Source organism: Megalops cyprinoides, chromosome 19, assembly GCF_013368585.1.
Source record: "Megalops cyprinoides isolate fMegCyp1 chromosome 19, fMegCyp1.pri, whole genome shotgun sequence".
Taxonomy (NCBI): Eukaryota; Metazoa; Chordata; class Actinopteri; order Elopiformes; family Megalopidae; genus Megalops; species Megalops cyprinoides.
In genome coordinates, this window is record NC_050601.1 from 25,089,581 (window position 1) to 25,103,298 (window position 13,718).

General features: G+C 46.1%; 1 protein-coding gene across 1 annotated transcript in view; it reads right to left on the reverse strand.

Moving 5' to 3' along the window:
• Positions 1 to 13,718, reverse strand: part of LOC118794409 (serine/threonine-protein kinase LMTK2-like) — a 34,643-nt gene that overhangs the window by 20,298 nt on the left and 627 nt on the right. The window contains exons 2-5 of the mRNA XM_036552660.1: positions 2,769 to 2,899; positions 2,014 to 2,164; positions 1,638 to 1,714; positions 780 to 904 (exon numbers count right to left, since the gene is read on the reverse strand). Coding sequence (XP_036408553.1) covers positions 780 to 904; positions 1,638 to 1,714; positions 2,014 to 2,164; positions 2,769 to 2,899 — 484 coding nt within the window. The remainder of the gene's footprint in view (positions 1 to 779; positions 905 to 1,637; positions 1,715 to 2,013; positions 2,165 to 2,768; positions 2,900 to 13,718) is intronic.

The window sequence follows — 13,718 nt, forward strand, 5'->3', positions numbered from 1 at the left end:
GGTTACCGACCTGGACTGTGAACTGGCGGGGTGGGGGCCAATCCTGGAGCAGGGGGCTTTCAGCTCTCCTTCAAATCACTAACCCTCTTAGATCTGGGAGTTGTAGTCAAACTAGTCCAGTTAAGGCAGAAGGTAGATAATTAATGTCTCTTTCCGAAAACAGTAACCTATTAGACTCTAGGGCCCCCGTGACTACTACTGCTCACCACCCCACATTCACAAAAAACACACAAGAACACTATGTTCATTGAACACATGTAAAGTCTATGCATGAAGGTAGAGGGCACTGTTCAACCAAGCGATTTACTGTTCTGCAAGCCCCTATGTGAACTGCATGTCTGAAAAGCAGTCATGATCTGTTCACCCAACTGTGAAAACCCAGCATTAAAAGTCTCCTGACATATAATTGTCTCCAAAGAAATTCTAGTTAAAATCCACAGCCTGCATGTTAAAAATGAGGAAGACGACAATTCATAGGGTAAATTGCCTGTTTTAAAAAACACCTATGGTAGTTCCTTGAAAAATAAAACCCAGTGAAACAGTCTGATTGGACACTCTTTTATGGATCTCACTTGTGAGGGTCTTCAACTTGCTGGACACTTGGCATGTCCAATTTTGAACATCCCCTGTGGTTCACCTTCAAACCCTTACCAACCCTCTATTAACCCTACCCCTTGAAGAATACACAAAACTGAGAAGTTCCCAGTACAAATGCAAGTTCACTTCAAGGCCAACTACTCATCTACTTTCTTAAAAGATGACTCGCCTCGATGACTCACCGATAAGCATCAGCTTGCTGGAGGAAGTCGTTCTGTTCCTTGGCGCCAGCGCTGGCCTTCAGCTCCTTCACCACCACCCTGGTTGCCCCCATGTCCGCGTCCACATACATCTCGCTGAGCAGGACCTGCAGACAGCCAGGGGCTCGCATTAGCTGCATGCAAGATATACCCGCCCCGCCCCGCCACACCTGTAAAAACACCCTTCCACAGAGGATGCTAGCGGTAGGAGTGAGAGGCTTCACGAATCCCCCAAAGTGTGTGGAACTATACTGCATTCTGGGTTGCTCACCATTTTTAACTAGAGCATTTTGCTGTGGAGAGCAAAATGCTTCAATTGGGTTGTATAAGCCTGCTGTGAGCGGAGCTAAAGCACATGGTAGCTCCACCTACTGAAGGGTTCATGGACCCTCACTGTGCCGTCAGTAGGTGAAGCTGGGGCCTGGGCACAGAGACAGGCCCAGAGGGGCAGGCAGATTGGGTGAGGAATATGATTTATAACCCCCGTCTCCATTCCCTCATATCCCCCTCCCATTCCCTTGTAATGCGCAAGAAGGGAGAACACACCTTCAGGAAGTGGTGCCCTACACCCAGCAACATGTCACAACGTTAACACTGAGAAAAACTCCTTAGCATTCACACGTTTCTCCAGGAGCTAACATCCTGAGAGCTTTAGTGATTCATGATGCTTGATCTAGTGATGGTTTTACACCACCTGCACATTCTTAACAAAGCAAAATATATGTGTGGTTTTGCAAGTCAGCACAGACGTGTGTTTGAAGCACACCACAAGGGTGCATGTGAACACATTACAACAAACACATTTCCCACTGAATACAGGCAGGTGGGGGAGACATGTACCTTGCCAAACCAGCCGTTGCCAATTTCCTGGATGTAGCTCAGGCTCTGTCTGGTCACCTGTGAGGCAGTGAATCCCTCTGGAAAGGTTAAAGGTCAAAGGTGAATCACAGGACAAAGGAGTGTGAAATGTGTGAAAAGGCCAAGAGAAACACCTGTTCTGTAGCGAGGAATGAGCTCATCTGTTTCAGAGAGACACTAATGAGGCAAAATGCTGGAAGTCCCCTTCCTGTCCTTGCTAAAGAGCTCTGGTGAATCTATAAATTCATTTGAATAGACGTTTGAATTTTGTGCGAGCCATGCAAAAGTTTCACCGTTAACCATCAAAGGTTCTCTGTTTCTGGCCGATTATGAAAAAACGCAGGGGCAGTGGGCTAACCTGCAACCCCTGGAGGCTGCAGGCGGGGAGGTCCTGGCAGGGCCACGGGGGGCACAGCCAGGGTGTACACCTCGGAGGGGCACTGTGTAGGGGGCGTGTCCTCCGCCGGGGGCGTGAAATCCATCTCATCCTGGAAGTTGTCCTCAAACTCCTGGGAGACACAAAGGCAGACCACTCTCAAACATACCCTTCCACTGCTGGCAAATCACAGCCTTGCTGCAGGGGGCCAGGCCCCTCAAACCCAGGAACCCTGGCAGCTGAGCCTCAAAGCTAACCCCAATTTCAGTCAGCCGGAAGTCTGAGCGTCTTTTCAGTATTCGTCTGAAATTGCTATTTTCAGACATGCTGCTGTGACCAATGAGCTCTAAGATTTAAAAACATGAGAACACACCAGTACCTGGATGGATTGATCATAGCTGCAGAGACTGACACAAACCCATCCAGATAATGTCAAGATTACATAATCTGTTTAAGTGATGTGCAGAAGTGGTCTTTGTGAGTGCTAATGCAGTCAGTGAGGGACTGTGACACATTGCGCCCCTCCTGTAGGCTAATGCGCTAATGCCAACAACACTCAAAAGTGCAATGACACAGCTGTGCAAAAGTACATAAATTGCTACAGGGTCATCCCACTTAAATCAAGCAAAAATTGCCCCCTTTTGACCTGACAATCATTTTAAGGAAAACACTACAGATTTCTGGCAGATGCGCCAGGGCGCTTGCGGAGGGAGGGGGGCATGGCCCGGGCCTCGCACCTTGAAGTCGATCTCTCGCTCCTTGCAGCAGGTCGTGCAGTTGACCAGCAGGAACACCAGGGCCAAGAGAACGGACAGGGACAAGACGGTGGGAAGGTCAAGAGAGATGTGCACCTCGTCCTGCGTCGCTCCTGCAAAAAGGGGGGGAGGCAGGTTACCTCTAATGACACACCAGGCCAGTTCAGTAACCACTTTATTCATTCATTCATCCAAGTCTAACCCCCTAAACACAATAAACCCACAAAAGCAATGATTCATTTTGGAGAATAAGGCCATGTAATAAGCACACAAAATCAGTACTCTGCTCACGGTGGAGTCAATCATCTTGGTCTAATGGGCATCTTGTGCCTCTTTAACATCTATCAGTATTTTACCTCACTGTTACCCAAGTCAATAGCTCTTTGAAGGCCCAGTTTACATGTGAACATCTAACAAGATGGTTTCCCTAGGTTCAATACTCTTATAGCACCAGCAGAGATGTGATTTTAGCATTTGGACCACTGCAGTGAGAACAGTTACAGTGAAAGCAGCCTTAAAGCAACCAACGCCCCCCCCCCTAGCAGGGGATGGATTATAGATAGAAGCAAAGGGCTATAGCAAACGGCTGACCTACAACATTATATTGCAGGTGATATAAATGTGATGAGAATCATATGATCTTAATGTTGTAACCGCAATTTTATTGGTTAATGTATCACACATATAGTTAATAAGTTACGCATGAAGTGGCAATACCAAGCTACACCAAGGGAGAGATGCATGACAAACCCTGTTTATGTGCTCTGTACTGCCAGATATTGTACCAGTCCAAGCCAACTCATGCTTATCAGCATAATCCCTTTAGAGTTACGGTTAAGGGTAGGGCTATGCTTAGGGTTAGGTTAATGGCAGGGATAGGGTTAAGGTTAGGTTATGGTAAAAGTTAAGTTAGAGATTCCAGCTGTGGTCCACTTTACTGTGTGTGAACGTTGCAGTTCATGTATTGGGTGAAGCTCTCCTTATACGCAGGTGGTCAGGGCTAGGATTAGGTATGGTTAGGTATGGTCAGGGTTTGATTAGGGGGAAGGTTATGGGTTATGGGCACAGTTAGGGTTACGTTAAGAGCTCAGGTCAGGGTTAGGGTTAGTGCTAGGGTTAGGTTAGGTTATGGTTATTGTGTATGAAGTTTGAAGTTCATGCACTGGGTGAAGCCCTCCTAACACACAGTGGATCCCGATTCTCCATCTTGAGGGACTGTGACATTTGATGATGCCGCTCCACCATCTGCCTGATGTGTCACCAACCGTCCATGTCACCAATGTCAATGCTGAGCGCAATTGCAACCTAACTGACTGCACAATTCTCAGTTTCCATCCCCTTTTAAGTGCCTTTTAGCCTTTCTTATCATGGTCCAACAAAACTCTGTCTGTTTTTCACCCAAAAAAGTAATGGATATATTTTTGGAAGAAGCAGTGCGTGAGACTCATTCATTTATTATACACTTCACAGACTCAAAACCGAAGAAAAAAATAAACAACTCAACTTCAGCCTCAAAATGGAAACCCTTTGTGCAGAGAGAGGAAGCCTGTGTGGAGCTTGTGCTTAACTTTAAAGTCTGTTCTTAACCATTTGTGTTAAAGCATAAAGTCCTGCTACAAAAGCCAGGGTGAACAGGCCTCCCTGAATTCCATCACTGCAACTGCTTCTTCATGGGCATCAGGTTAGGACAGGCACTGCGACTCACCAATTGTTAAAATGTACGAATGGAGTAATCTAAGTATCTGTGTCCACTGTCAGCCTATCCTGATGATGTAAAAACCAGCTTATCTGTGCAGAGCCTGCTCTGAAGTGAGGCTCCTGAACAAGCAGCAAGTTCTGAGTTGTGACCCATGCAGGCAACTGTACAGTAAAAAAATGACATGTACAGTAATACCATATTGTGAGTGAGCTTATGGCACGTTCACTACCAGCTTTTTGGTTGATCTGTGTTTCCAGCATCAGCAACGGGAAAAACTACAGCCAAGGTCTGTTTCAATGAAATTCAAAGTCCTAGGATGTTGATGGATGTCAGAGCAAAGTGGAACTCTGACTAAAAACAAGTCAGCTAAAAAATAATGTCTTCCGGTTTCATGTAATGCAAGAGACCTTCTCAATGGGAACACAATCCAACTTTGACAGTGGCTTAGAAATCAAATTCCTTTCATGCATTTTTAGCCTTGATGGATTCAGTTTAATCAAGCTGTGTCTGTTAGCTACGACTTCCCTTGCACACAATCTAAGGTAAGTAAGTCACCACTGGAGGTGTGCATTTTTACACACATAATAATAGGCTATGTTTGCCTAGATATACACCATAAAATACCCATTTCACAAATTCACAAGATCTTCTTCTTCAGAGCCATCTTGAGTCTGGCGCAAAAGGCCCACCTACAATGTAGCTCGCCTCGGTTTCCTACCTCACCCGTCTGACCTACATCCATTCAGTCTATTACATAAAGCCGAAACTCGCTGCACGCTCCTGCAATGGGCCTGCCCTGCGATCAGGGGACTCTGCACTCATGCCAAAGTCACTCATACTGACTTTTACAGCCATTTTACTTTCCTCTCTCACCACTGTGCTGAAAGGCCACCGCCAGCACCAAATGAAATGTCTGTTTCTGTTCATCCACAAAACCACTTATTAACAGCATATGAATGATCACTTTAATCGCTCCAGTTAGTTAAGCATTATATTTAAGAAGTAACACTATCTCACCTAAGATAGCGACACTTACCGTCAAGAAATAAGAGTCATTGCACTTATCAGCATCGCTTGCTAACATAATTTGGATATCAGGTTAAAAGACAAAAAAAACAATCGGGGTTTATGTGTTCATCTTAACTTTATGTTATGAAAATAAGTTCCTGCTGCCCCAGTTTGAAAAATACCTGGGAGGTAAGTGTTATGCTGTATGCATCAAGGGCACACCGCGTTAATGGCCCTCGCGAGGCTCAATCACAAATGTTCTAGACGTCCAACCAAACCAAACTCCCTGGGGTTTGTTCCCTCACAGACCCACCCTCGGCCCGTTTATGGCGTCCCTGTCGGCTGCGCGACACTGATTGGCCCCCGGAGCTCGGCTGCACTGGTCTGTGGCCTGCCTGCATTGATTGCGTGTGGATGTTAGCTGTGTGCAGCCGTGTCAAAAGAGACAGCGACACTGCTCCTCAGATGGCCTCTATGTAGGTCACTTCACACAGCGTGCACTTTCTGTGAGGTGCGAGGGCATCCGTGCTGCCTTTCCGTCGCCCCAAAATGAGGAAGCACACAGCTGAAAAGGATGCTGCATGAGAGCAACAGAACTTTAAAAGCTCTGTGTGTGTGTGTGTGTGTGTGTGTGTGTAAGAATGAAAGTGTGTGTGTTAGTATGTGTTTGTGTACATGTGTGTGGGTGAGTGTGACTGTGTGTTTGTTTACGACTTTGTGTCTTTCTGCTTGCCTCCAGCTGCAAGAATAGTACTTCCTACCCTCTGAAAACATGATGCTATCAGTCCCGCCCAGCCACAAAGCTAAGTCAGATAAGGCAAGAGCAAACACTGCCCACCCCTCGATTGTAGCTTGTTATGGATCACTGCCCAAGAGCCACCTGCAATCAACATATATGCTGTCCATCACCTGCCTCCTTTATGGCTCCATCCCGCCCCTCAGGTGACACGAGCTGGACTGAGATCAGCGGCGTTGTCACCAGCACACAACACCTTGGCAACACGCACCTTGTGCACCCAACTTACAGTGCCTCATAGGTGCAGATGGGTCAAAGTTTACCACTCGCCTTCCAGGGTGCAACGGGAACAAGGGACAGTGTACCGGGGTGGGATCGTGTGCCCCTCCATTTTTAGGAGATGGCAAACAGTGATGTGGAGGTGAAGATGGGGGCAGATCACCCCTCCTTACATGCGCTTTTATGTAATCCTGATGTGCACCGCTCATTTTGGGAGGGCGGGGAAGCCATCGGGAAGAAACGTCCCCTCTGAAAAATGCATGAGGTTCGATGAAAGATTTAGGGACCACACGCCGACCAGACGGCGCAGCTCCACATCCCAAAAAAACATCCCAAATGCAGATGGGAGATAGGCGCCTCCCTTCCTAACAAAAAATCAAAGGGGTGCTGCTTGCACGGGCATGGCCCTGCTGGCCCACTCACTCTCTGGTGTCCCTGGTGGTTACGTGCTGTTACTGCAATGACCTATACTGCGTGGTTGAGTGAGGAGGATGACACCGCTGTTTTCAGGGCTAATCAAATGAAACTAGTGAAAGCGGTGAAAACACGGGATAGGCTAAAATGTGCTTGTAAAGTGAGAGAGAATTCTGCCTGGCCAGAGAGGTGGCCCTTTCAGACTCAGTCAAAAGGCATCACAATGTTCATTTGAGAGGACAGCACAGCTGTTTTATGTTCTCTTAAGAGTTAGCGGAAGACATTCTTGTTCCTCTTTGCAGTGGCTGTTCTGCATGTTGGGATATGCTAGTTTTTTTTTTTTATGGCAGACATGATCCCACACAGGAAATTCTGTCAAAAACCACAAAAGAGAATTGTGAAAATCAAGCATGTCAAATATCCCCTCTAAGTGACTGACGACGACTTTTATTTTTTTTTATGTTTTTGGTTTCCCACTGACCATTTACTCTGCCACGATTGCCGTTTCACCTTAAAAACTTCAAATGGATATTCAGAGAAAGGCTGCTGGGGTTACAGGCGCATCTGTTAGTGCTTTCAAAGGGGACATTGCAGATGTAGAAATGTGGAAACGTTCTGAGTCTACTCTGTCAGAAGCTGAGACAATACAAAGTGTTGTCATTCCTGTTCAGACAAACCTGTTTTCAGCGGGCGTATCAGAGAGGATACTGAGCATTGAGAAGTTGCAGCAGTACAGTAATTGTGGTGCAATGTTTCCAAACTCTGACAGCCGAGTCCAATGAAGTTTTCCTTTATCACATGACCATCTCTTAACAGCCCCTGTCATGATAGCTGCTGTAAACCTCTTGGCAGCAGCTTAAACACAGGCCAGTCAAATTGTGTAGAACACGCCCTGGGTTTCCACTGTCAGCTTTGGAAGCGGCAGGGCCAGATTTTGTGGAAACGGGCAGAGGAAGCGATTGGATCTGCTGGCTGTGCCTAGCTGCAGCGCTGGCCCTGTGCCACTGCCACCACACGTATCGCCACCGACGTCACCAGGCTGACGGCAGCAGGACAACGCAAATGTTCAGGGGAATTATAGGCATGTATATAGGGCACAAGGGCATCACAGCGCCATCGGCCCAAACTTCTTATTTCGTAAGCATTACCCACCGTTAACGTGCATAACACCTGTTGCTGCAAAATTCCTGGCAAGGTCAAAACTTGGTAGATCTATTCCATGAACTTTCTTGTTATCACATGCGATTATTTTAATTGCACAGAATACAACCTTGCAGAATGTCTTGGAAATGGCTGGAATCTTGAACTTTGCCTGTCTATGACAAAGTGGAATTTACAACTCCCCACGTCCTGTTCATGGTCTAACCGAGCAGGTACTGATTTAGCGTTGAGCGTTTATTGGGCTCAAAGGTCAAAGCCTGGCATTAGCTGGCTGCAGCTGGTGTGCGCCTTTAACATGAACGTACAACAGCAAGGCACTTCAGCTGGGGCTGGTATCTAACACATTAAGAGAAGGGTTTCTGGGCTGCTCACGATCACATTCCTAGGACAATGTGAGTCTATGTAAGGCCCCCGGGCACAGATGCCTTGGGCTGGCATCACTGGAGTTGCGGGTTTGTGTGCAACGCCTTGGCGAGCCTTACAAATTATTCAGCTGGGTTCCCGGGGCCCTGCGGAGAGGGAGCAGCCAGCTCGCATTTCCCTCCCCGCGTGTTTCTGTGATCACCGCTCAGCTAATGAGAGAGGAGACCTTCGGCTGATGACATATGCCCTCCCTTTGCGCTTGCAAACAAACCTCCGGTCTGATGCACCTCAGTCTGCTTTGATCCGGTTCATATTTTAAGTACAAAACTGGAAACGCCTTGCCCTGGGCGTTAAACAGCACTGATCTGGCCTAGCCCTGGTCCACCTCCCGAGGTGGTCTGGGGTTCAGGAAGCCAGTTCGCATTCAAGGCAGACGTTGCCCATAAGTGCTGATCTAGGACCAACTTTGCCCTTTAGTTTATAATGGTTAAGCTTAGAATTGTGGTTTGGACCGGATTACCCCCAAACTTGCACCCAGCCATCTGTGTGAATGTACTTTAATCACATGGAAAGAGCCTCATTGATTTGCTGAGTATTCCCTGCCTGGCTTAATCCCCGTGACGTCACCCTGCCAACTTTAAAGCCCTGCTGCGAGCCATGGAGATGAGGTTGTTAAATTAAGGTTGTCAATTAGCAGCTCTTTACACTTGGGGAGCTGCATTTTCCTCCGGAATGGAAACCAGCACACGAGCAGGCTCCCAGGGGGAGTTTGTGCAGTCCTGATACATGAGTTTCTGGCTCCCTGAATACGGCTGATCTCCAGGCTTTCTGATAAGTGCAGCTAGGCAATGAAGCAGGGGGGAAATACCCTTAGGAATTCACACTGGACAACTGATGAAATTCTGACATTTTGTCACATTCGTGACATTACACATTTTACACATGGACGGAGGAGAAAAAAAAACATGGGTTCATAAAAATAAATTTGTTCTTTTTCCTTAAAATTACATGACTTTTTCATTACTTATATATGATTTTTACGACCACTTTAATGGCAGGACAAATAACGTGCAGCTAATGCAGGAACCAGCCAAGATGCCTTGTTTCTTTGCTCTGCTGTTCCCCTGCTACTCAAACCATCTTTAAAACCTGAATAATAAAAAAGACTGTAGGAAATATGGATTTATCCTCACTTTAACAGGACGTATGACCCTGTGTTTTCCCTGTATCGTTTTCTGCATTGGTTTTGACTCACACTAAAACAGCTCGTTTTTTAACAGCACTGTGGCTTCCCTTGTGCTAGCAAAAGCTAACTGCTCACTGATGTAATAAGCTCTTTTAAAAAAATCTGAAACCTCAGACCTCTGATAGTGGAACTGGCAATATACATTTTCAAAAGAGAACACGTGAACTCCTGTGACTTAAACAAAGAGCGTCCGAAGTCATTACAACACCAGGCCTTATTAAAAGCATTACAACAATACTAAAGGCAAAATCCTGCCCCACGGTCAAAGGCAGAGAGTAGCGGTTGTTCTCACGGGCCACTGGAGTGGAAGACCAGGGCTACCCATGCACTTAAGAGACGATTTACGATAGGACAACTCTTATGACTCAGCCACAGGGCTGAGACCACAGGCGGCTGGCCATGGAAGCCAGTGAGGAACCGTGTTCCTGTTTAAATATCCAGAAAGCTCTTCTTCTTAAGCGAGTGATGTGCAAAGCCCAGTGGTTTGCACTTGCATAAGCTGTCTAGTGCACTGCTCTGGTCTCATGCAGTGTCATTATTGAGCAACTCTGAGAGGCATGCTGCTTCCTCCTACAGCTACCTGCACATACACATAAACACAGAAAAATGCACATGTATACATACACATGCATGCATTCACATTCCCACACTCACATACATGCATGCACACACACATACACACTAATTTAAGCATGCATGCACACACACACAAGAACACGAACACAGACAAGCACACACATACAAGCATGGGTACACACACACACAAACACACATGCACAGACATGCAAAACAAGAAGCATGCACACACTCAAATTTAAACACACAAACTAAAGACCCACAAAGGCGGTGACCATGTGTTTTAGACAAGAAACACAGCTGAATTGTAAAGAATGCACCAATGGTGTAAAAATGATTCAATTCTTTTATCTAATGTTTTTCAGATACTGCGTGTTGGCATGTTGATACTGGCAGAAGGAAATGATCCTCAATCCTGTTCCTGACAGCACACAGTATACTGGTGCTCATGCCTACCACCCTTCTGGTCAATAAGATTTGAGCCATTAACCAAGCACTGACCTAGTTTTCATGTTACTTGACAGTGGTCTGCAAAACGCCCTCTCTGAATGCAATGGATTTTCAGAGGTGCTCTTCTCCTGACAGAAAGATATAAGTCAAGCTGTTTCTCCAACGTCATGCTGTTCATTTATGCCCCTTAAAAAGAACTCAGTGACACAGATTACTAATCTACGTGATTGAGCACTCTTAACTAGCTGCCCTATTACCATGGACCAAGTCACTGAACTTAATTGAGAAGGCAGGTCTCATCTCGCAACTTTTCATCTAAAATGAAACGGCAGATTACAGCAGATTAACGGGTTAGCGATGTCAAGCGTGGGCCAGGAGCCTGTTAGCAGCTCAGCTGGGCCTAATTAAGTAGAGGCATTTGGGACGAACCCCAGGGCACATGTGTAGCTGGTCCAGGACTATTCACCAGGCTGGGGGGGGGGCTTCGGGCAGTGGTGTTCACCATTCCGTGCGCTGATGTTAGAGTCTCCTGATGGCCGCACCAGGCTTCTATCACTCTTATGTAACACTGTGATGTAATGCATGCGACTGTAGACAGGGGAGAAGGAGCTGAAAACCTGAAGCACTGGGAGCCTTGATCTTTCGTCTGCCAGGGACATTCTCTGAAATGGGTTTGAGCTGGGTGATATGTACGATTTGGCGTGGACATGAGTGTGTGAGATGTGTGTGTCTTGGCGAGAACTGCGTGTGTGTGTGTGTGTCAGGGGAGGGGGTGTTAGCATGTGTGCATATCCATGTATGATTGTGAGTGTGTATGCCTTTGCAGGTGTGTGGGTCCAAATGAGACAGGCAAATGTGCATGTGTGTGATCCAGTCTGCACGGTGTTTGTGTGTATGGGGTGGGATGCATGCCCCAGCATTTGTGTGTGTGTGTGTCTGTGTGTGTGTGCGTGTATATGCGTGTGTGTAGGACTGCGTCTTGCAAGGGTGGCCTGCTCCAAAAAGATGATCTCCTGATTTAATCAGGAGAGGAGCCTGTCCCAGGCCTCACTGCTTTCTGGGTCTTACAGATTAGGAGCAGTCACTCTGGTTAAAATGGAGCTCAGTGGTCTCAACTCCCGGTTTAAACGCCCTGCTAAAGTCACTACACCTTGAATTACAGCCAGACCCAAGATCTAAAGTCTGTATTATATAGTGGGGGGAAAACACGCCATACTGAATCCAGAACAAGAGACCTCTTCTACAGTATCATATGTGACCTGTATTAAATTGATGCAAACATCGGCTTCGTTAATTATTCACAGGAGTTGATAAGGAAGGAATGTGTTAGGTTACAAGTTAAGGGAAACCACATGACTTTCTATCCTGCCATTGGCCATGCACTTCTCAAACAGGACCCTGACACTGACGGCTTGTTTAAACTCGCTGCGGGTGCAGGTGGTCACGCGCCTCTCCGGGAACCCCTGGCACACTGTCTGTCACTGAACGAAAATTCATTCATCTAGCTGCTCTCTCCAACTGCCTCCTGGAAACACTTGACTGTCTGTGACAGTTCGTGGGAGAGACTGCCGTTTGAACTAATGCACATTAATACAGCATTACAGCCATTGTGAAAGAGCGAAAATCACGAAACCCGATACAGCTGAAGAGGTTTCGAGAGGCTTTTGTATTTGGCTTTTGTATGGAGTGCTTAATGTTTAAGTAAGCACCACAGTGCGATGTACCAGTTTTCACTATTGTCCCTGGCAGAATTGCTCAACAACCCTTCATTCCTCAAGAGGAAGTCAAGAGTTTAATCTTTAACGCTAGTCAAAGATAACATTGAATGGAATCTGGTTGTAACTGCTGCAACAAGTTTAAAGGCATTCATTTAAACATTATGGGCCTATCTACAATTAACTGATTGCAAAGCGATCAAAGCTAATCTACCATTTCATGACCCAGCATGGCTTACTGAATCTTGTGATTTTCACACACGCTCCGTGGAGTCCTACACGATGCCTTTCATATCAAGCTCCTTTAAACAAGCTACTTTTCATGCAGCTGTTTCCCCGGTATATACCCCTTTGAATTGCACTTGTTTCTCCTTGCTCCCTTACTCACAGTTTCCCTTCTGTTTTACGTGGGTACGTCCCTGATTTTTTCCTGTAATCTTGAAATGTATACACGTACAAATCAATGCTGAAATAAGTTTGAATTTAATTTTTTCCCCCCATTTGTACAAGGGCAGGCTGAAATGAACTTGATGAAGCCAAAATCACAGTGCCATTGGATGTGAAAGTACTTAAGAACTTAAAGTAACTGGCTAACTAAAATGTTCTTAAGGTACATGGTTTTTAGAGAATATGTCAAGTTCTCGAGACAGAACATTTTTATTAATTCAGTTTCATTTTCAGCTTTAAGCTTAAACCTCACATAGCCAAAAAGCCTTCTGTGGGGGCTATGACTCAGTTTTTCGTGGAAAAACACCGATTTATTGGAGTTAATAGTCTGTCATCACTGATTAATTTAACTCTGCCACCATGCAACAGTGCTCTGATCCGTCACCCACTGACGTTACTTCCTGAAGCCACCATTATTAATAAAAAATAATCCAGTCAATGTTTCAATTAATTTTGCTCAGGATTGGAAGCTGCTTGAAGAAGGGCTTGATGAGTATGCTCAAAACCGATTAGCTAGCTGCCAATTTCGACTGTTGATAGCTGTCACCAGTAGTTAGAAGCGTTAACGAACAGGATGCACGGTTGCCAAGTCAACCAGCCGGCTGACAGACAAGAAACTCATGGTGTTAGCTAGCTAGCTAGCTGGCTGGCTCATTTCCTTCTGACAGCTAGCTGGCTAGTCATCAAACATTACCTGACTGTGGTTACTAATATAAATGATCACACAAATATCGATTTGATTGGGCTCTTTCGTTTGAGTTTCGTCGTTTCGTGATTTCCTCCCCCTCCAATGCTAAGATAGCTAGCAAAACAACACACACAATCCCAGCAAACACTG